The sequence below is a fragment of the Xenopus laevis genome, chromosome 3S (genome assembly GCF_017654675.1).
Source record: "Xenopus laevis strain J_2021 chromosome 3S, Xenopus_laevis_v10.1, whole genome shotgun sequence".
NCBI lineage: Eukaryota > Metazoa > Chordata > Amphibia > Anura > Pipidae > Xenopus > Xenopus laevis.
In genome coordinates this window covers 2427206-2451878 of record NC_054376.1, presented here as the reverse complement: position 1 = coordinate 2451878, position 24673 = coordinate 2427206, and the positions used below count along the sequence as shown (strand labels likewise).

The window sequence follows — 24673 nt, the reverse complement described above, 5'->3', positions numbered from 1 at the left end:
ATTTGTTTTAGATACATCTTCTATTGATTATAATGAACTGAAACAATATAGCATTCTCAGTTGTAGGCCACAAAAATGCACAGCAGAAATGCTAAAAATTTGAAAATCTTTAAAGAATAAGTAAACCTTTAAAACAAGTGAATGTAAAACTGATGAGGGGGCTATTCTAATCACTTTTGTCATTTACATTCATTATTTATTTTCTTTTTATTCCAAGATATTAAGGGATACATGTACTGTTAATATGAATGAATTTTGTACCAACAGCGCCACCTGCTGGTCATTTTCCCACCAGTCTGACCAGCAAGTAGTCAAGGAAGTTGTCAGGAGAAAGAAAGAGGCTGCTCTGATCTTCTTCTGCTTAGGAAAACAATTAGAAATCTTTCTCGAATCTTTCCTAAGCAGAAGAACATCAGCCTCTTTCTTTCTCCTGACAACTTCCTTGACTACTTGGTGGTCAGACTGGTCAGAAACTGACCAGCAGGTGGCGCTGTTGGAACAAAATTCATTCATATTAACAGCACATGTATCCCTTAATATCTTGGAATAGAAAGAAAATAAATAATGAATGTAAATTAAAGAAGTTCTTAGAATAGCCCCTCATTAATTCACTATTTCTCCTGACAAAGTCTTTGACTACTTGATGGTCAGACTGGTCAGAAACTGTCCAGTAGGTGGCGCTGTTGGAACAAAATTAATATATCTGGATAGTGTGCAAAAACTAGGAATGCACCAAATACACTATTTAGGATTCGGCTGAATCCTTGGTGAAAGTTTCGGCCGAATACCGAACCAAATCTAAATTTGCATATGTTAATTAGGGACAGGAAAGGAAAAAGTGGAAAATATTCTTCTTTTGTAACAAAAAGTCAAGTGATTTCCCTACCCATCGCTAATTTACATAAGAAAATTAGGATTTGGATTCGGTTCGGCCAGGCACAAGGATTCGGCCGAAAAAGGTTGAATCCTGGATTCGGTGCATCCCTAGCAAAAACAGCAAAATGTTTCGGGACATAATAGGCCCTTCCTCAGTGATTGTGAGACAATGAGATTACCATCTATTTATAAGAAAAACGTAGAGCTCAATGCAATGTGCAGCTCTGAATTACGAAAATGCTGTCGCCCATCGACTCCACTATAATCAAATGATCCAAATATTTAAAAAATTACGTAATTTAATTAATCCTTATTGGAAGCAAAACCAGCCTATTGGGTTTATGTAAAGTTTATATAAAAAGGATTAGATCCACCGGCAATAAGGCTTGATTTGTCGCGTGGGATTAAACCAGGGGTGTGACTATGTCAGTAGGCGTTTTCGTGTTTTGTAACTAGAGAAAACAGATACCCTGTATTTCCTCAGTTCTAGACAAAGATCAATGAATCAATGAATACAAAATTAACCCTATGATGTAATTGAAAAAAGAAGAATTCATTTAAACATCGATCAACTCTACAAATGAATTAGTACTGGACTCTCACTATTCCATAATTGTATACCGTACTGTATATTTCAAGTTTCCATCATTTTCTAGTAGACTTGGTTTTTGAAGAATCAAATTACGGAAAGATCCGTTAACCCGAAAACCCGAGCTTTCTGGTTATCAGGTCCTGTACCCCTGTAGCTTTTTTTTTTTTTTAGATCCCATATACTGTATGTATCTCTATATACAGTATATACACAACCGTGGCAGTCTCAGGTGCATTATGCTGGAGGTTGAACTGCAAGTGTCTCTTTTGATGTAGCATTTTGCCAATTTCCAGTATATTTGAGAGATGAGGTTCAATTGAAAACAGCGTATTTCATATTAAACTTGAGTTACACTTCTAAGTGTCATTGCAGGACTAGTTATTGAGTAACACAAGGGTTGGTGATGGCTCTGAATACTTGTGTAGAGCACTGTATAAGGAATAGTATAGTAAACCAGCAATGAGTGCTTATATAAAGGCACATACAGAGTCGACACGAAGCTTGCACTCTTATAACAATACAGTAAGCTTTGGGCTTGCGAGTGAAGAGCATGAAATACTGTACATTTACATGGCGGCCACTCTAAGGAGCGTGGGAAAATGCCGGCAGCCCAGCAGCATTGACAAAAGCCAGAGTAATGAAAACACCTCTCCTGCTGCTTCCCCGGATTGTTCCCATTCATCCCGTGCCCTGGAGAAGGGTAAACGATTGTCAGAAACCTACACAGCTTTGTAGCAACCGCACACAATTCATCTCCGAGCTCCAGTCCTTCCCATCAGTAACATGAACTCATTCGGTGAGGAACGGGGAGGGGGGGGTCCAACATCAAAACCAAAGGAGAACGGCAGGAACTCACAGATCCCACAAAGAGGCTTGTACAAAAAACTGAAAACTTTATTTTAGAGCAAAAAATAGATCAATACATAGCCTTACGCGTTTTGCACCATTTAATCATAGGCTTGAATTAAAGGCAGGCCGGTATATGGCAGATATATACCCCAGACCCACCAATCCCCACAATACTTCTATTAACCAATGGAGAATGGAGGTGTTACATTTACACATCAAAATCCCCCAGTGGGTTCTAGGCCTAGACCCTATCCCCGCTGGCACTACCCCAGGCAGCTGATCTCCCTTAATATGATTAAGGGAGGTTTCATTTACACATGATCAGGGAAAGGGGTAGGGAGGTGGCGACTGCCATTGTTGTGGGCTCATTGGGGGGGCAGGGACCCCGGGGGGGCAGAAGCACCGATGGGCCCTAAACCCACCAGTCTGACCCTGGTCCTATTGTTTGGTTCAACAATGAGGTCAGTTTTCCTCAAGGCCAACTAATCAGAAGTAATGAGCAAATTTATTCGCCAGTCATGGATTCGCAGTGAAATTCCGAATTTTGCCATGTGTAAATTTTTTCATAAACTGCAGCGAACATTCGCCATGGGATGAGAAAAACCGCCCATTAACTTTAATGCATTTGGAGAAAAAAAGTCACCATAAAAAAAACGCCCATTGACTTTAATGCATTTTTAGAAAAAAATCACCGTAAGAAAAAACGCCCATCGACTTTAATGCATTAGGACAAAAAAGTCGCCGTAAGAACAAAAACGCCCATTGACTAATGCTTTAGGATAAAAAAAGTCGCCATAAGAAAAAACGTCCATTGACTTTAATGCTTTAGGATAAAAAAAAGTCGCCATAAGAAAAAACGTCCATTGACTTTAATGCTTTAGGATAAAAAAAAGTCGCCATAAGAAAAAACGTCCATTGACTTTAATGCTTTAGGATAAAAAAAAGTCGCCATAAGAAAAAACGCCCATTGACTTTAATGCTTTAGGATAAAAAAAGTCGCCATAAGGAAAAACGCCCATTGACTTTAATGCTTTAGGATAAAAAAAAGTCGCCATAAGAAAAAAACGCCCATTGACTTTAAAGCATTTTTAGAAAAAAATCACCATAAGAAAAAACACCCATCGACTTTAATGCATTAGGACAAAAAAGTCGCCGTAAGAACAAAAACGCCCATTGACTAATGCTTTAGGATAAAAAAAGTCGCCATAAGAAAAAACGTCCATTGACTTTAATGCTTTAGGATAAATAAAGTCGCCATAAGAAAAAACGTCCATTGACTTTAATGCTTTAGGATAAAAAAAAGTCGCCATAAGAAAAAACGCCCATTGACTTTAATGCTCTAGGAGAAAAAAATCACTGTAAGAAAAAAACGCCCATTGACTTTACTGCATTTGGAGCAAAAAAAAAATTGTTGCATGCGTAAAAATTTGACACGTGTAAAAACGGCCTTTGACTTCAAAGCGTTTTGTGATATTTCACCATTTTGCAAATCTTTTTGCAGTTTCACAAATTTTTCAGCAAAGCAAAATGGGCCAGATTTGCTCATCTCTACTAATCAGCTCACTTTGGCCACACATTCAGAAGTCAGAACAGGCAGTGCAGAGAATAGAAAGGGTCAGACATTAGCAACGGGTTTGGGAAAACCCACCTGACTCTAGACGGGCCAAACAACAGATCACAGTCAGATACTGCTGGGCTTTTTTTTTATTTAAATTATTAAGTATGAAGGAGAATTGCTTAGATATACATTTTCTTTTATTAGGTAAGAAAGGGTTTTTGGGTTTTGAGTTCCCCTTTAAGGAATGAAAAGTTCAACAAGGAGCATCATGGGCAAAAAAGCCTTTGCCACAATCTCCAGCGTGTAAAACAGAGGATTTCCTATACTTTAATGGGGACACAGTCAGCAGGTACTTGTACACCTGTCTATTAGCAGCAGGGAAAGATTCCCTCTACTAAGCACAATTCAGCAGGAACAGTCCCTAAGTTTGCTCATAGTCTGTACAGAGAGATCCCATAAAACTATGGCAGCATAGGTATTCCTCTGTACTAAGCACAATTCAGCAGGAACAGTCCCCTAAGTTTGCTCATAGTCTGTACAGAGAGATCCCATAAAACTATGGCAGCATAGGTATTCCCTGTACTAAGCACAATTCAGCAGGAACAGTCCCTAAGTTTGCTCATAGTCTGTACAGAGAGATCCCATAAAACTATGGCACATAGGTATTCCCTGTACTAAGCACAATTCAGCAGGAACAGTCCCTAAGTTTGCTCATAGTCTGTACAGAGAGATCCCATAAAACTATGGCAGTATAGGTATTCCCTGTACTAAGCACAATTCAGCAGGAACAGTCCCCTAAGTTTGCTCATAGTCTGTACAGAGAGATCCCATAAAACTATGGCACATAGGTATTCCCTGTACTAAGCACAATTCAGCAGGAACAGTCCCTAAGTTTGCTCATAGTCTGTACAGAGAGATCCCATAAAACTATGGCAGTATAGGTATTCCCTGTACTAAGCACAATTCAGCAGGAACAGTCCCCTAAATTTGCTCATAGTCTGTACAGAGAGATCCCATAAAACTATGGCAGCATAGGAATTCCCTGTACTAAGCACAATTCAGCAGGAACAGCCTATTGGCTTTATTTAATGTTTACATGATGACTTAAGGTATGAAGATCCAAATTACGGAAAGATCCATTATCCTGAAAGCTGGGTACCTGTACATTGTTTATTAAGTACCAAAATATTGCTATAAAAAAGACACAGTATATACAGGTATGGGATCCATTTTCCAGAAACCCATTATCTAGAAAACTGCAAATTACAGAAAGGCCGTCTCCCATAGACTCCATTTTATCCAAATAATCCAAATTTTAAAATCTGATTTTCCTGTAATAATAAAACAGTACCTTGTACTTGATCCCAACTAAGATATAATTAATCCTTATTGGAAGCAAAACCAGCCTATTGGGTTTATTTCATGTTTATATGATTTTCTAGTAGACTTAAAGGGATACTGTCATGGGAAAAAATTTTTTTTCAAAATGAATCAGTTAATAGTGCTGCTCCAGCAGAATTCTGCACTGAAATCCATTTCTCAAAAGAGCAAACAGATTTTTTTAGATTCAATTTTGAAATCTGACATGGGGCTAGACATATTGTCAATTTCCCAGCTGCCCCTGGTCATTTGACTTGTGCTCTGATAAACTTCAATCACTCTTTACTGCTGTACTGCAAGTTGGAGTGATATCACCCCCCTCCCTAACACAAGATAACAGCTGCCTGGTAGATCTAAGAACAACACTCAATAGTAAAATCCAGGTCCCACTGAGACTTCAGTTATATTAAGAAGGAAAAACAGTAGCCTGCCAAAAAGCATTTCTCTCCTAAAGTGCAGGCAGAAGTCACATGACCAGGGGCAGCTGGGAAATTGACAAAATGTCTAGCCCCATGTCAGATTTCAAAATTGAATATAAAAAAATCTGTTTGCTCTTTTGAGAAATGGATTTCAGTGCAGAATTCTGCTGGAGCAGCACTATTAACTGATTCATTTTGAAAAAAAATTTTTCCCATGACAGTATCCCTTTAAGGTATGAAGATCCAAATTATGGAAAGATCTGTTACCCAGAAAACTCCAGGTCCTGAGAATTCTGGATAACAGGTCCCATATCTGTACCTTGTACTTGATCCCAACTAAGATATAATTAATCCTTATTGGAGGCAAAACACCAGCCTATTGGCTTTATTTCATGTTTATATCATTTTCTAGTAGATCCAAAAAAGAGAGAGATCTGTTATCCGGAAAGCCCCAGGTCTCGAGCATTCTGGATAACAGGTCCCATACCTGTACAATTACAGTTTTGAATAAATATGTAAAATTGCAATTTATTTCATTAGGCACAAATTTTAGGTTTATATGACCTTTAACGTGTCCTGCAAGTATCATTTTCACGGGAGCGGCCGTATTTAATTGGTTAGCAGAGGACAAAGAGCTTACAAGGTACAATCATTCCTATCGCCTCTCACTCCTTCGCAATTTTCTGGAGCAGAATTCGAACCCGCAACAAAAATATTTCTTGTTTATAAACCTACAAAGACTTTTCAACTTGTTTAGTCAAGATGTTAAAAAGTTCAACATTTTCACCAAAGGAGGATGGGGGGGGGGGAGGCTCTTGAGTGCAGAAGGACAGAAAGAAAAATAAACATCAGCAATAGTCTCATTCATGAGTGCTTTATGCCAGAGACACATTGCGAGCAGCTGTCCGGAGAAAAAGGAAAAATAAATAGGGCCCAATGAGAGGCAAAGAAGGCAAGCGTATCTCTTTAATCAGCCCGTGAGGATACAATGGGAAATCAATTCATTCTGCAACTTGTTGACATTTCCTTTTTTTTTTCTCTCTCTCTTCAGTTTAGGCAACGGCCTTTATTAGTAAACTGTTCATTAAATTCATCTCCCAATAGCAGGAGGTTCAGCCAGTGACACAGAAATCTCTTCACTTTGTATATTTATCCTCTTTCCTATGAGCCCGTTGCTGCTAATAAATTGTAAACCAATTGCCTTCTATGCTTAACCCCCATGGTCTTCTTTTAAACAGATGCCGTTACTGTCAGATTTAGCACAGCCAATCCTTATTCTAACTGGGGGGTTTTCTTTTGTTGTGCTCCAGGCAGAACTGCAACATAGATCATCTTACTAATGAGCAGATTAGGGTGAAAGATAAACATCTCTCTGTATATGATATTATTTCCCCTACTGTATATTATAAATATATCAGAGGAACTCTGAGTATCACTCATGTATTATAAGGGATAATGTACCCCCTACTGTAAATGATAAGGATATTAGAAGTCACTGAGGGGTTGTTCTGTGACCATATAAAGACACAAAGCTGCAGGCTGAGTTATACAGGGAACTCTGAGTATCACTCATGTATTATAAGGGATAATGTACCCCCTACTGTAAATGATAAGGATATTAGAAGTCACTGAGGGGTTGTTCTGTGACCATATAAAGGCACAAGGCTGCAGGCTGAGTTATACAGGGAACTCGGAGTATCACTCATGTATTATAAGGGATAATGTACCCCCTACTGTAAATGATAAGGATATTAGAAGTCACTGAGGGGTTGTTCTGTGACCATATAAAGGCACAAGGCTGCAGGCTGAGTTATACAGGGAACTCTGAGTATCACTCATGTATTATAAGGGATAATGTACCCCCTACTGTAAATGATAAGGATATTAGAAGTCACTGAGGGGTTGTTCTGTGACCATATAAAGGCACAAGGCTGCAGGCTGAGTTATACAGGGAACTCTGAGTATCACTCATGTATTATAAGGGATAATGTACCCCCTACTGTAAATGATAAGGATATTAGAAGTCACTGAGGGTTCTTTTGACCATAGACAGGCTGCAGACTAATTATATATGTCAGGAAACTATGGGTTTTATTACCTATGATAATAGATAATCATTTAAAAGTTCTGTGACGGCCCCAGTAACATGAAATACTACACAGAATTCAGCAGGGAGTGCTTACGCTTATAATATACAAGTGTGAGTTCCAACACAACTGGAATCTGGCCTCAGAGCTCTGGTTGGAACTATATCTGACAGAGTAGATAAAAAAGTGCAACACTAACAGCAGGGTTGTATATTGCAACAGGGCCCTGGGACCTAACAAACAAAAAATGATCATTAGAGGGGCGGTTTACCTTTAAGTTAACTTTTATTAAGTTGTAGATTGGCCAATTCTAAGCAACTTTTCAATTGGACTTGTTTTGTCTTTTTTTTTTTTTTTTAGTTTTTTAATAATTTGCCTTCGTCTTCTAACTCTTTCCAACTTCCAAATGGGGGTCACTGACCCCATCTAAAAGACAAATGCTCTGTAAGGCTAAAAAGTTATTGTTATTGCTACTTTTTATTCCTTATCTTTCTATTCAGGCCTCTCCTATTCATATTCCAGTCTCTTATCCATATCCCAGCTGGTTGCTAGAGGAATTTGGACCTTAGCAACCAGATGACTGAAATTGCAAACTGGAGAGCTGCTGAATAAAAAGCCAAATAACTCAAAAACCACAAATAATAAAAAATAAAAACTAATTGCAAATTGTCTCAAAATACCCCTCTCTACGTCATACTAACAGTTTATTTAAAGGTGAACAACCCCTTAACTACATAAGAAAAAAAACATAGGGGGTTATTTACTAAACTCCAAATGCAAAAATCCCGAAAAATTTGTGATTTTATTTTTTATAAAATCTGACTTTTAAAAAAATCAGGAATTTTTCATTATTTATTAAACCCCGAGGATGGAAAAGTCCGAATCAGAAAATCCAGCATCTCAGACCTGTCAAGGTTGAATATAAGTCAATGGGAGAAGTCCCAATGATTTTTTTTTTTATTTTATGTGCGCTCGGTTACGTGCAATACCCCGAACTTTTCGGATAAAAATTAGAATTTTCGAGTGAAAAATCCTAAAAAATTTCGAGAATCGGATAAAAAATCCTAAAAAATTTTGAAAATATGATTTCTTTTTTCCCCATAAAGCAAATTTTTGGGAAAATTTAATAATAAGGGGGTTATTTACTAAACTCTGATTGCAAAAATCCCTGAAAAATTTGTGATATTTTTCTATATTAAGTTATTAAACCGAGGATGGAAATGTCTGAATCAAAAAAGTCTGGAATCTCAGATCTGTCGAGGTTGCATATGTCAATGGGAGAAGTTCCAATAATTTTTTGATGTGCGCTGGGTTTCGTGCAATACCCAGGGTGAAAAATCTGAAAAAATCTTGGAAATCTGATAAAAAAATCAGAAAAAAATCGTTAAAATCTTATTTTTTTTTCCCGTAACGCAAATTTTCAGGAAAATGTAATAATAAATAAGTGTTAAAAAACCCGAGCGGATTTGATCGGAGTCGTTTGTAGCAGAATTCGGACTTCGATAAATAACTCCCATAATGTGAAGGGGCCAATTTGCAGAATTTAATGAGATGGGATTAGAGACTATACTTTAAGGAAACAATATGGCAGCATCTACTGCATAATCACAAATCAATAATCAATACCCAGATAAGGATTACCATGTATACGTATTAAGCATTATTTAGGGTAAAATCAAACTGAGATAAACTGTACATATATATTAGTATTTTTTGCTTTTTTATGTGCCAAGCTTAATTTTAGGTCCTATATTCCCAATGAAGCGAATTGCATTATAACAACTCGGGGATAATTAAAACACGGAGCGATTTCGATGAAACCCGTTCAGTCTGCAAAGGCAAAAGATCGAGGAGAAATGAATGATTAGGGCCGGTTCATTTATAGAAGGAAAAGAAAGTGTATTTTGAGCCAACACATTAGGGCTTTCACACATTGTTCAAGTCTGATGTAAGTTTTAATGAAAGAAAAACAAGCAGTATAGTGTATTTATTTAAACATATCCGTCTGAGGCTAAAATAGGCCACATTGTAACAAACACTGCGAGAAATCTCTTTCCACATAGTTTTCTGCTGATAATTAACAGAATAAATTTGTGGTTCAGACATTCTGGGTTTATTTGTTACAGTGAAGGCTTAATAATTATCCAGCTTTAAGGAAAAAAAAAAAAGGTCAGTGCAAGTCATTATGAAACTGTATATTTTGGGGGGGAAATAGGAGACGGCGTTTATTGGAGGGCACATGAATGGAGCGAATGTGCTACAAACGGCTGCATTTTGCACCCAGACACATTAAAGGTTTTTTTTTCCTCCTAAATCACAGCGAGGCGGATTTATCGAACACGGATACGCGGCTACAAGAATACACAAGGGCTTCATTTTTACAGCCGTGCCATCAGTTAATAGCCAAGTCTCTGAGAATCCGGGACATCGTAACTCCACAAACATCGAAATGTTGGAAACCGGACCAGTCAGCCGGCTCCAAAAAAAAAAAAAAAGCGTGGGATACTCAAGGAAATTCATATTTACAGGAATCTACAGAGAGTTGTTTTTTTTCAACTGTAACTTGGCTCTTTGGGTCGAAAATCAATAAAATCGGATGTAGAGAAAACATGATAGAGGCGTAATGTGCCCGTCTGGAGGGTAAGCAAGCGGGGTGCAATGTCAGGCACGTGCCAATCTCATAACTAGGAAACGGATTCTATAAATAACATTTGCATTTCTGTGGAACACTCTCCAATAAAAAAGATTTTATTCTACATTAGGGATTCTGATTCTATTGGACGGGACCCAAAAATGGGTCACTGTGTTTAAAGGGATTCTGTCATGATTTTTATGATGTAGTTTTTATCTCTAAATGACACTGTTTACACTGCAAATAATTCACTGTACAACATAAAATGTCATTCCTGAACCAGCAAGTGTATTTAGAGTCCTTTTATAGACCCGTGCCGACGATGACGTCACAAAAGGGGCGGGGCGAGCAGACGCGAGACTATAAAAACGGAACCCGGAAGTTGGATGCCGGCATTTGAAGGTGGCGGGCAGGGAGAGCAGGAGAAGAGCTCAACCCACACCCGCGAGGAGCAGTGCAAGGTTCGACCCGAACCTGCCCGACCCGCGGGTCCTGCGGGTATCGGGTAGGCCCGCACATCACTACTGGCCATGTGCTTTCAGAAAGAGCCAGTACTTTAGGATGGAACTGCTTTCTGGCAGCCTGTTGTTTCTCCTACTCAATGTAACTGAATGTGTCTCAGTGGGACCTGGATTTTACTATTGAGTGCTGTTCTTAGATCTACCAGGCAGCTGTTATCTTGTGTTAGGGAGCTGTTACTACGTGGTGCACAAAAGTCTTGAGCCACGCCAAACCAGAGACAGCGCTGATCCATTCGAGGCCGCTGCCGCATAAAGAGAGAACCAGGTACTTCCTGGCAGGGGGTGTCAGAGAGGAGGGTGGGGGGCCCAGTGAAAGGAGTGTGGGCCCCTGATGCGGCAGCCCCGGTGGGTCTGGGCTCCCCCAGTCCTATGCTGCTTATCACAAGGACAATCCAAACTTTTACAGGGAGGAAAAAAAACGAAGGGAACAATATATAGTGTTGCTGACACTAGGAATTCACTATTTATATTCTGTGCTGCGCGGGTCAATTTTTTGGAACCTGTACTGGACCCGTACCCGCAACCTGCAATCCGCAACACCCATACCCGCAATCCGCTACCCGGATTCTTACCTGCTACATGACCCGACCCGCAAGTACCTTATCTGCAACCCGGACCTGCGACCCGCTGACCAACAAGAATCAGGAAGTGATGTCATTGTAAACTGGAAGTGACATCATCGGAAGTAGGGGTGATCAGAAAAAAGGAGTAAAACAGGAAGTGCTGTCATTGTAAACCGGACGTGACATCATGGGAAGTAGGCGTGATTAGAAAAAAAGAAGTAAAAATCGCTATTGAGAAGACCTGTGGCCCGACCCGCAACCTTCTAACCCGCAGAACTACTGACCCGCGTCTATACCCACAAGGTTTTTGCGGGTAACCCGCGGGTATCCCACCCACTGTAGGACTCTATTCTGTAATGATTTACACCCGCACACAAAACAACTCTCTAAACACTTTCACCCACGTGTATGATTTTTGCCGAGGAGTAAGGATTTGGGTGGATAATAGCGCTCAGTGGCGTTGCTGAGAAACACCAAGCACTAACATCCCACTGAGCAGAATTAAACACATTCAGATGAATTAAAGATCAGCTTTAATAAACGTTTCACTGTTTTGCTGAAAAGCTAAATCCTTCTGGATTCCCCAGTCTGATCTCTATTAACCCATAACAAATGTTCAGTAATACTGAGCTAAAGGGATGACACAGTCTAATAACATTACAGCCATTGTTCCATGAAGGCAAACCCAGAATAAACCCAGAATCAATTTGGCATAGTTAAAAAGTGTCTGTTCATGTGAGGACTTGCAAACTTCTTGTGTCTTGAGAAAAGTCACTAACATGAACCACTGAGGGGGAGTTGGGGAAAAAAAACTGTTGTTTTTGGGCTAAATTGAGTTTACTTACTGCTGCCTGATTATTAAAGGGCCAGTAACACCAATGAATATGCAGTTATCCTGCAAGTCTGATATTCATTTGTGGGCCTTTAATGACGGTAAGCTCTACTGAACAGGGCCCTCTTTACCTCCTGTATCAGAATGTAATTTGTAGATTTGATGTATATGGCCTTTATTACACACTCCCACAACCTCCAGGCTTTCAAACGATCACTTAGAATGTAAGCTCTTGCAAGCAGGGGGCTCGCCCTATTGTCTCCTATCAATATGCAATTTTACCTGTGTGTATATCTGGGCAAAATGTTTTCTGTATATGTAACTGCCATGTCTTGTATTTGTAGCCTAGGGTTGCTACCCGTCTGGTTTTCACCTGGACAGCCCAGTTTTTGGAAGGCCTGTTTGTGTTTAAACTGCCTGTATGGATTTCTAAATTAGGAAATCCAGACAAGACATTGAAGTAAATGACATGGCATTCAGCCAACCGCTGATCGCCAACCTTGGCATCATCAACCCTGCCCTACAGCACTGGCCCCGCCTCCTACATCACCGGCCCCGCCCCTACATCACCCGCCCCCTGCCCGGAGTTTGGCAAGCAGAAAGGTGGCAACCCTATAATGTAGCTCCGTACGGTGTAACGGAGATGATGTCGCTATTTAAGTAATAATAATAATAATAATAATAATAATACTAGGTCTTTTGGGGTAAATATGGGGGTTGCAAATATGGATTATCCAAGTCTCCTTAGCATGGAACAGACTGGGTGGAATTTAGTTTAGACATTAGATAATATGTTATCTATATTGGTCAGCCTATGACTATGTGTCCCCTGGTGACACGAAATGCGTCAGGCGTTTGAATCACTATGGAAAAGAAACGTGTATTCTTTTAACGTTAACACTTCGGCTCCTAGTTTTCAACTATTTGTGGTCCGGGTATGTTCCAGCCGGCATTGATGTTTTCCTGTGCAAATTCCCTCCGCTGAAGTTCTGGGGCAAGAGTGTGTGTGGACCCACCTTGTTTAGCAGTAGGGATTTACTTTGAAAACAACAACAGTAGTTGTTCTGCCTTTTAAACGGATAATAAAAAGCTTAATATTTTGAGTCACTGGTCCTTTTAGCATTCATTAGGTACAGTCACTGTTCATTGCAACTGATTTATGATTCTGTCATGATTGTTTTTATTTCTAAATGACACGGTTTACACTGAAAATAATTCACTCTACAATATAAAATCTCATTCCTGAACCAACAAATGTATTTATTTTAGTTGTAATAATGGTGTGTAGGTGCATCTCAGTTTATTTTGCCATGTGACTTCAGAAAGAGCCAGCACTTTAGGATGGAACTGCTTTCTGGCAGGCTGTTGTATCTCCAACTCAATGTAACTGAATGTGTCTCAGTGGGACCTGGATTTTACTAATGAGTGTTGTTCTTAGATCTACCAGGCAGCTGTTATCTTGTGTTAGGGAGCTGCTATCTGGTTACCTTCCCATTGTTCTGTTGTTAGGCTGCTGGGGCGGGGGAAGGGAGGGGGGTGATATCACTCCAACTTGCAGTACAGCAGTAAAGAGTGATTGAAGTTTATCAGAGCACAAGTCACATGACTGGGGGCAGCTGGGAAACTGACAATATGTCTAGCCCCATGTCAGATTTCAAAATTAAATATAAAAAAAATCTGTTTACTCTTTTAAAGAAACAGATTTCAGTGCAGAATTCTGCTGGAACTATTAACTGATGCGTTTTGAAAAAAAATATAAAAATTTTCCCATGACAGTATCCCTTTAAGGATTCCAAGCAATTCCATCTGTTGTTTTAATAAATGAAACATTTCCTGCCATTCAATTTGTCACACTCACAATACCGTCCCCATCACCCACAATCATGGGTGTACTCGACGCAAACCCCCAACCAAGTAGTAAAAACGATGTATTAAACGGGCCACTAAAATGCGTTAAACGTTGCGTAAAATGTTCTTACCCAGACAGTTGTGACCGTCGTGAGCCAACATAAATCCATCGTAGCACGTGCAGCGATAGTTTCCAGGGATATTGATACATTCATGAACGCAGCCGCCATTGTACTCATTGTCACATTCCTCGATATCTGTAATAAAGAATAACTAATTAGTATCACACACATCAGTCTATACAGTAACTGTACCAGTAATTGCTCAAAGCTCCATTGATGAACTCTCTTTCCATCACTTAGGGGGCGATTCACCAAGGGTCGAATATCGAGGGTTAATTAACCCTCGATATTCGACTGGGAATTAAAATCCTTCGACTTCGAATAACGAAGTCGAAGGATTTTAGCGCAAATAGATCGTTCGATCAAAGGAATAATCCTTCGATCGAACGATTAAATCCTTCGAATCGAACGATTCGAAGGATTTTAATCCAACGATCGAAGGATTATCCTTTGACCAAAAAAATTTAGGAAAGCCTATGGGGACCTTCCCCATAGGCTAACATTGACTTCGGTATCTTTTAGATGGCGAACTAGGGGGTCGAAGTTTTTTCTTAAAGAGACAGTACTTCGACTATCGAATAGTTGAATAGTCAAACGATTTTAGTTCGAATCCTTCGATTCGAAGTCGTAGTCGAAGGTCGAAGTAGCGGATTCGATGGTCGAAGTAGCCCAAAAAACACTTTGAAATTCGAAGTTTTTTAACTTCGAATCCTTCATTCGAAGTTAGTGAATCGGCCCCCTACACTGATTGTCCAGACTGGTAGTCAGGAGCTCTTCCCCTTTAAAATGAACTTACAGTATGGTTCCAAATTGCACTTGGTCTTCATTTTAACTTCTTTGTGGTTTGTGTGCAATTTACATTTTTTTGCTCTGCCACTCGCAGTCTTGCCATTTAAACATTATCGGGTTGTTATGGGTAAGTCTAGCAACAGGAGATAAATAGTAGAGGGTCTCCCAAAAATACTACGGATGCACAGAATCCAGGATTCGGTTCGGGATTCGGCTTTTTTAGTAGGATTCGGATTCGTCAGAATCCTTCTGCCCGGCTGAAAGAATTTGCATATGCGAATTAGGAGCGGTGAGGGAAATCCCGTGACTTTTTGTCACAAAACAAGGAAGTAAAAAATGTTTCCCCTTCCCACCCCTAAATTGCATATGCAAATTACAATTCGGTTCGGTATTCAGGCGAATCTTTCGCGAAGGATTCAGCCGAATCCAAAATAGTGGATTCGGTGCATCCCTAAACACGACACAGGCAATAACTAATAACAGTCGTAAACCCAGTCGTTTTTGGGTTCAGAGACTACAATTAGGGTTGCACCGAATCCAGGATCCAGTTTGGGATTCGGCTTTTTTCAGCAGGATTCAGATTCAGCCGAATCCTTGGGCCTGGTCGAACTGAATCCGGATCCTTATTTGCATATTAGGATTCGGTTTGGAATTCAGTTGAATCGTTCACAAAGGACTCAGGGATGTGGCCTAATCTCAATACAATCACCAGCAGGGTCAGCAACTTTAAGGAATGCTTACCAAGGAACATATTAGGTATTATTATTTGTATTTTGAATTAATTTATTCTAATTTAATTTAATATATATACTCCTGTGATCCATATGGGTAAATAATGGGCAGTATACATAAATAGTTTTTGTTCTGTTGCCATACAAAGCAAGTTAGGAGCCTACAAATGCTCTGTTTCACATTTTATTACAAGTTCCTTTTTAAAATGAGTTTCCCTTATAAACGTCCCTGCCCCGGCTGATTTATGAGACAGTGTTCCCGATGCAAAACCCTCCAACTGGTCCCATGATCTCTGGTGTTTGAAGATCACGGCTACCCCAAGTGTCTCTTACAATATTTATTCAGAGAGGAGACTGTTATGGACACACAATGCAGCAGGCTTCTCTCAGCTCTCACATGTGTTTTTCTAAGAAGCTGAAAGCATTTAAAAGAACAACAATTGGGAACAAATTACTCCATACAGAGGCCGGGGTATTATTTTAGGCTTTTTCTGCCGAAGATAATTTGTTACCTGCGGTTTTCTAGGAGAGAGAGCGGCTTTTTGTGTTTCCTATTTTTTTTGAAGACATATTCCTTGCTGTCCTTTCTAATGATTCCCTTGAATGCATTCCGCTAACCTCAGAATGAAATTGGATTCTCATATAAATGCTGTGCATTTGGCTGCACCACAGAAAGCTCAACTTAAAACATTTTCCTCTTCCAATAAATCTAAGCCAGCTATTTTATTGTGCGACTTCTGGAAATATCACCCATTTAAAAGCTGAAATTAGATATGTTATTTTTAAAAGGAAAAGGGAATGTGCATGTTTTCCTTGTGTGAATAAACCAGACTGGGAATATACTCATAATAAGCCAGAGCCATACTGGTGTAACTTACAGTGAAGAACTACTAAGTCTCAGTGATGCCAGGGGCACCCTAAGTTTGCAGTGCCCGAGACCAACATCATGGACCACCTATCCAAACGGTTCTTGCTTTGTGGTGACAATTCTGACCTGTTCATTATAATTAATGTCATTATTTACCTTTATACAGTATTTAGACCCTGCGCTATTTATCCTCCAATTTGGCATTCAAAGATCTACCTGTTTCCTATGGCAAAGATCTACCTGGTTCCTATATAAATAAATGATGATGATGATGGTTCCTATGGCAAAGATCTACCTGGTTCCTATATAAATAAATGATGATGATGATGATAATGGTTCCTATGGCAAAGATCTTCCTGGTTCCTATGGCAAAGAGTTACCAGGTTCCTATGGCAAAGATCTACTTGGTTCCTATGGCAAAGATCTTCCTGGTTCCTATGGCAAAGATCTGCCTGGTTCCTATGGCAAAGAGATACCTGGTTCCTATATAAATAAATGATGATGATGATGATAATGGTTCCTATGGCAAAGATCTTCCTGGTTCCTATGGCAAAGAGTTACCTGGTTCCTATGGCAAAGATCTTCCTGGTTCCTATGGCAAAGATCTGCCTGGTTCCTATGGCAAAGAGATACCTGGTTCCTATGGCAAAGATCTACTTGGTTCCTATGGTAAAAATCTACCTGGTTCCTATGGCAAAGATCTTCCTGGTTCCTATGGCAAAGATCTACCTGGCTCATATGGCAAAGATCTACCTGTTTCCTATGGCAATGATCTACCTGGTTCCTATGTCAAAGATCTACTTGATTCCTATGGTAAAAATATACCTGGTTCCTATGGCAAAGATCTTCCTGGTTCCTATGGCAAAGATCTACCTGATTCCTATAGCAAAGATCTACCTGGTTCCTACGGCAAAGAGTTAACTGGTACCTATAGCAAAGTGTTACCAGGTTCCTATGGCAAAGATCTTCCTGGTTCCTATGGCAAAGATCTTCCTGGTTCCTATGGCAAAGATCTACCTGATTCCTATAGCAAAGATCTACCTGGTTCCTACGGCAAAGAGTTAACTGGTACCTATAGCAAAGTGTTACCAGGTTCCTATGGCAAAGATCTTCCTGGTTCCTATGGCAAAGATCTTCCTGGTTCCTATGGCAAAGAGCTACCTGATTCCTATGGCAAAGATCTACCTGGTTCCTAGGGCAAAGAGTTACCTGGTTTCTAGGGCAAATATCTACCTGGTTTCTAGGGCAAAGATCTACCTGGTTACTATGGCAAAAAGCTACCTGGTTCCTATGCCAAAGAGCTACCTGGGTCCTATGGTCAACCACTATTTGGGTGCTAGGGCGAAGCACCATTTGGTTGCTAGGGCAAAGCACCACTTGGTCGCTAGGGAAAACCACCACCTGGAGCTAGTGCAGGCAAGGTTGTTTAATGCCAAAATGAAGAGCTTCAGTTTTAAAATACAGAAAGCACAAAAAATAAATAATCATTACCAAATTGTGCAACAGTTAACGCTGCTGCATTGGGATCCTGGAGTTTATTTCCAGCCAGGCGACCATCCGCAAGGAGTTTGTTTTCACCATGAATATGTTCCCTCCAGGTACCCCGAGTTTCCTCCAGGTACCCTGGTTTTCTCCCACACTCCAAAAACATGCATGCAGATTTACTGGCTCCTAATAAAAGTATCCCTAGTGTGTGTGTGTGAATGTGATTGGGACCTTAGATTGTAAGCTCCCCTGGGACAGGGACTGAAGGGAATGTCGCCTAATCTCTGTAAAGCGATGTTGGCACTATATAAATAAAGGTTAAAGGGATACTGTCATGGGAAAATTTTTCAAAATGAATCGAATAGTGCTGCTCCAGCAGAATTCTGCACTGAAATCCATTTCTCAAAAGAGCAAACAGATTTTTTTATATTCAATTTTGAAATCTGACATGGGGCTAGACATTTTGTCAATTTCCCAGCTGCCCCCAGTCATGTGACTTGTGCTCTGATAAACTTCAATCACTCTTTACTGCTGTTCTGCAAGTTGGACTGATATCACCCCCTCCCTTTCCTCCCCCCAGCAGCCTAACAACAGAACAATGGGAAGGTAACCAGATAGCAGCTCCCTAACACAGGATAACAGCTGCCTGGTAGATCTAAGAACAGCACTCAATAGTAAAATCCAGGTCCCACTGAGACACATTCAGTTACATTGAGAAGGAAAAACAGCAGCCTGCCGGAAAGCATTTCTCTCCTAAAGTGCAGGCACAAGTCACATGACCAGGAGCAGCTGGGAAATTGACAAAATGTCTAGCCCCATGTCAGATTTCAAAATTGAATATAAAAAAATCTGTTTGCTCTTTTGAGAAATGGATTCCAGTGCAGAATTCTGCTGGAGCAGCACTATTAACTGATTCATTTTGAAAAAAAAACATGTTTTCCGATGACAGGATCCCTTTAAATCCCCCCCAAAATTCGACTGCTTATAAGATTTATACAATATTAAATATATGATATATCTCTCCTAGTCTTCACCACAAAATGTCACCCTCCTTCATTGCTATAACCCCCCCCCCATGCAACAGATTTAGACAAAAGGTCAGGTAACATAAGGGGCTTATGACATTTCTCTGCTCCAAATTGTAATGGAAAACAACCATGAATAATGCTCATTTGGCCAGTGCGCAGGTTTATGTTGAGTGACAAGAGAAAATGTGTTTAAATATTAATTAGAGCAGATGTCAGCCTTGTAGACACAGGCTTATTAGCGGGTCAAGACGACGGTTGTTCATTACCCTTTTCTTGGCCAGAAGGGGTGCGACTAAATGAAGTGGACACAAGTCACTGTGCCAGAAAATAAAAGGGCAGGTAAAACAGAAAACATTACTCCTCACCAAATCTATGAGTGGGTGGGAATTTGCTCAGGAATTCCAGTTTTTTTTGGGGGGGGGAGGTTTGTCTCAAACGGTTGGTTACAGTAAATGCAGAGATGCAAAAATACTAAAACCTGTTTTCTTTATGCATCTTGATTAATACTACATATATTTTACCATTTTTCTTATTCTATATTTTTAATCTGTTCTTTCAAAACTCATGTTACAATTATAAATATTTCAAAAATATAATTTCCCTTAGACAGTACAGTATGAGGGTATTCCTTCTCTGTATATTTGTATTTATACATATGGGAGGAGGGAGGTGCCATATTGATTCCCTTAGACAGTACAGTATGAGGGTATATATCTTATTGTGTGCCCAGAACATTCCTTCTCTGTATATTTGTATTTATACATATGGGAGGAGGGAGGTGCCATATTGATTCCCTTAGACAGTACAGTATGAGGGTATAGCTTATTGTGTGCCCAGAACATTCCTTCTCTGTATATTTGTATTTATACATATGGGAGGAGGAGGTGCCATATTGATTCCCTTAGACAGTACAGTATGAGGGTATAGCTTATTGTGTGCCCAGAACATTCCTTCTCTGTATATTTGTATTTATACATATGGGAGGAGGGAGGTGCCATATTGATTCCCTTAGACAGTACAGTATGAGGGTATAGCTTATTGCAGTGATCCCCAACCAGTAGCTCGTGAGCAACATGTTGCTCTCCGACCCCTTGGATGTTGCTCCCAGTGGCCTCAAAGCAGGAGCTTATTTTTGAATTCCAGGCTTGGAGGCAAGTTTTGGTTGCATAAAAACCAGGTGCAGTGCCAAACAGAGCCTCAATGTAGGTTGACAATCCACATAGGGGCTACAACATGGCCAATCACAGCCCTTATTTGGCACCCCAGTAACATTTTTCATGCTTGTGTTGCTCCCCAACTCCTTTTACTTCTGAATGTTGCTCACGGGTTCTAATGGTTGGGGATCCCTGGCTTATTGTGTGCCCAGAACATTCCTTCTCTGTATATTTGTATTTATACACATGGAAGGAGCCAGAGCCAGGGGTTCTGGAACAGTTGTCAGTCAGGCCTCACCCCCAGTTTAATACTTTTAATGAAATAATAATTAGGATAAAGGTTCTGTATGTGACTTGGGTCAGAAAGCCTTTTGGTGCAGCAGAAGAGGAGACTGGTGCTTTAAAGCCTATGCGTGGGCCCAGATCAGCGAGGCTGGTTTCCAGATTGAGAAACGTTGATCTAAGGAATATTATGTTTGATTATAAGAATCCCAGCCATGTCTTTCCCCCGGCCGTGCCTAGACGTGTTTATTTTCAGACACCCACATGAACCCCCACCTCATCCCTATGGATATTACAATAACGTGTGAGTGGTGAGTGTTGACCAAAGTTATTTCAAATTTACAAACAGTCAAATGTCCAATAAAAATAAATCTTTCGCCCCGTACAACTGCGACTAAGTAACTTGACCAAGGCAGATGAATTCCACACAAGGTCGTCACAGGATGGACCTTTGAAGTGAGACTTGCCCGGCAGATGCTAAATTGTACTTCAAATATATAAAATACCCACAGGGAAAAAAAATCCCCGGCCTGGGTTGAAAGGAACAAGCGTGTAGAGTTTTATAGAATTAGGCTTTGTTTTATAGTCAGATCTATATTATTGGCATATGTTACAGGGGCAAACTAATCAGAAACATTAAAGGCCGTGTATCCTGCCTGCCTGCATTGTATTTCAACTACTTGCCTGGTCTTTTCTTTTCTTTCTTGGGAACTGCTTGGGAAGACTATTCCCAAGCAGTTCATTACATTAACCATTTGAAATGTATATATATATATATATATATATATATATACACACACACATATATATACAGGTATGTGATCTGTTATCCAGAATGGGACCTGAGGTTGTCCGGATCTTTCCCTAATTTGGATCTTCATACCTTAAGTCTACTAGAAAATCATATAAACATGAAATAAACCCAATAGTCTGGTTTTGCCTCCAATAAGGAATAATTATATCTTAGTTGGGATCAAGTACAATCGCCTGTTTTATTATTACACAGAAAAAGGAAATCAGTTTTTTAGAATATGGATTATTTGGATAAAATAGAATCTATGGGAGACGACCATTCTGCAATTCTGAGCTTTCTGGATAACGGGTTTCGGGAATAACAGATCCAATGAATGTACTATATATATATATATATATATATATATATATATATATATATATATATATATATATATATTTCAGAATGTAAACAAACTTGAATTACAATTGTTCAGTGGATTTACTCGTATTGCCAACATAATTGCCAGTTGAAAGCTGTACAGGTATGGGATCCATTATCCGGAAACCCGTTATCCAGAAAGCTTCGAATTATGGAAAGGTTGTCTCCCATAGACTCCATTTTATCCAAATAATTCAGATTTTTGAAACTGTTTTCTTTTTTCTGTGTAATAATAAAACAGTCGCTTGTACTTGATCCCAACTAAGATATAATTAATCCTTATTGGAAGCAAAACCAGCCAATTGGGTTTATTTCATGTTTATATGATTTTAGAGTAGACTTAAGGTATGAAGATCCAAATTATGGAAAGATCCGTTATCCAGAAAACCCCAGGTCTCTAGCATTCTGGATAACAGCCAGGTCCCATACTTGTACCTTCACTATTTAAGGTGAAATGCTGCCTTAGTTACTAGACCTGTAGCATTTGCGGTACAGGTATGGGACCTGTTATCCAGAATACTCGGGACCTGGGGTTTTCTGGATAACGGATCTTTCCGTAATTTGGGTCTTCATGCCTTAAATCTACTAGAAATTAATTTAAACATTAAATAACCCCAATAGGCTGGTTTTGCTTCCAATAAGGATTAATTATATCTTAGTTGAGATCAAGTACAAGCTACTGTTTTATTATTACACAGAAAAAGGAAATCATTTTAAAAAATTTGGATTATTTGGATAAAATGCAGTCTATAGCAGATGGCCTTTCTGTAATTCGGAACTTTCTGAATATCGGGTTTCCGGATAAGGGATCCTATACCTGTACTATGAATATGAGTTAATATTAATAAGGATAATGATTTATATCTTTAAAGGGGTTGTTCACCTTTATATTAACTTACAGTATGTTATAGAATGGCCAGTTATAAGCAACATTTCAATTGGTTCTTATTCATAATTTTTTTATACTTTTATAATGAATTGCCTTCTTCTTCAGACTGATTTGCAGCTTTTAAATGGGAGTCACTGACCCCATGTAAAAACAAATGCTCTGTAAGGCTACAAATATCTTATTATTGGGGTGTAACTACAGAGGAAGCAGACCCTGCAGCTGCAGGTGGGCTCAGGAGGTACAGAGGCCTCATGAGGCCAAAATTCATATACCATTTCAATGAATACCTGTAGAACAAGTCAAACTCTAGACATTTTGGGGGCCTGAAAAATAATTTGCTGTGGGGCCCAGTAATATCTAGTAACGCCACTGATTGTTATTGCTACTTTTTCCTATCTTTCTATTCAGGCCTCTCCTATTCATATTCCAGTCTCTTATTCAAATCAATGCATGGTTGCTAAGGGACTTTGGACCCTGGTAACCAGATGGATGAAATTTCAAACTGGAGAGCTGCTGAATAAAAAGCAAAGACCACAAATAATAAAAAACTAAGACCAATTGCAAATTGTGTCAGAATATCCCTCTCTACATCAGGGGTCCCCAACCTTTTTTCACCTGTGAGCCACATTCAAATGTAAAATGAGTTGGGGAGCAACACAAGCATGAAAATTGCTTCCATGTTCCTCTGACCCTAGATTATTATCAATTTGCCAATAATGAATTGCCCTTTCCTTGTTAATAGTATACGTTGCATTACCTTACAGATTCTTACTGATTTTTCTCTTCTTCTTCTTCCAAGAACATTTAGAGGAGGAAAGTGGATTCTTTGGCTATTTGCACAATGACTCATAGGTCACAGATACCATTTTCAAGTAAAATTTTTGGCTTTTCCTATTCCATAGATGATAGCACAATGCTCTACTATGGGGGAGTCAAAGACATATTCTACATTTATACATTTGTATTTATAAGTGGGAGCTGCCAAATTGCAAAGAGAACATTAAGACTGATTTGCCTCTCAGTTTCTAAAGTACCGGTACACATCGCATCATTCTATTTCTCAAGCACAAATATTAACATTTTATGCACGAACGGAAGCCCATTTGAACCATATTTGTTTGATATAATCACTCATGAAAAAAAACTTCAATCTAAAACATTCTATACTGCTATTGTTTCAGGTTAGAGAAAGATGATAATGAAGAAAATGAACCATATAGAGAGATACAAAGAGACCACATATAGATATATTTAAGTATCATATTTTATATGATATTATATGATGGATTTTAAGTATTACCTCTTATAAGCAAAGTTGTACTCAGAGAGGCACATTAATCAAAGGTCGAATTTTAAAAACTGCCATAAACTCGGAAATCGACCGATTGAAACTTATTAAATAAATCACAAGTCGGGTGAATAGGATCATCACAAAAACTTGAATCAAGTTTTAATAACTCGATTCGAGTTTTTTCTCCGAAAAAAAAAAAAAGGCTGCAAGCAACTCCAAATTGATCCCAGGATAAATGGCCAGAATATGATAAAATCTTGAAAATCGAATTCTGATTTTTTAAAAACTCGAATAGAATTTGAATAATTACCTAGTCCTAGTGGATTTTGAACGTTTAGGCCATTAAAAAAATGCATTTTTTAATTCGACCCTTGATAAATATGCCCCCTAGTCTCTAAAATGCTGCAAATATTCTCTAGTTTAGCCTATTGGTTCTTAGACGAAACCAATGAACAGCTTAAAATGAATTCTTTTCACATGAACCTTGCAAACAGCCACCATTGTTCAAGACCACATTGGGCTCATCCACTAATCAAGTCCCTCGGCCTCTTCTGACATCAGTAGCCACAATGAGCTCCACACTCCAAGCTTGCTCAAGTCCAACTTAACATCACCAGCCACCTCTTTCTGGGACATCCCACTGAACAGTGGACCTTTTGACCAGGTATGGAGGACCTTCTCCAGAATGCAGTCCATCCTCTCA

The 24673-nt window shown here is 39.3% G+C and overlaps 1 protein-coding gene across 6 annotated transcripts in view; it reads right to left on the bottom strand.

Moving 5' to 3' along the window:
- Nucleotides 1-24673, bottom strand: part of scube1.S (signal peptide, CUB domain, EGF-like 1 S homeolog) — a 140092-nt gene that overhangs the window by 102691 nt on the left and 12728 nt on the right. For all 6 annotated transcript variants that reach the window (XM_041587859.1, XM_041587860.1, XM_041587862.1 and 3 more), the window contains exon 3: nucleotides 14289-14414. In XM_041587859.1, the coding sequence (XP_041443793.1) occupies nucleotides 14289-14414 (126 nt within the window). The remainder of the gene's footprint in view (nucleotides 1-14288; nucleotides 14415-24673) is intronic.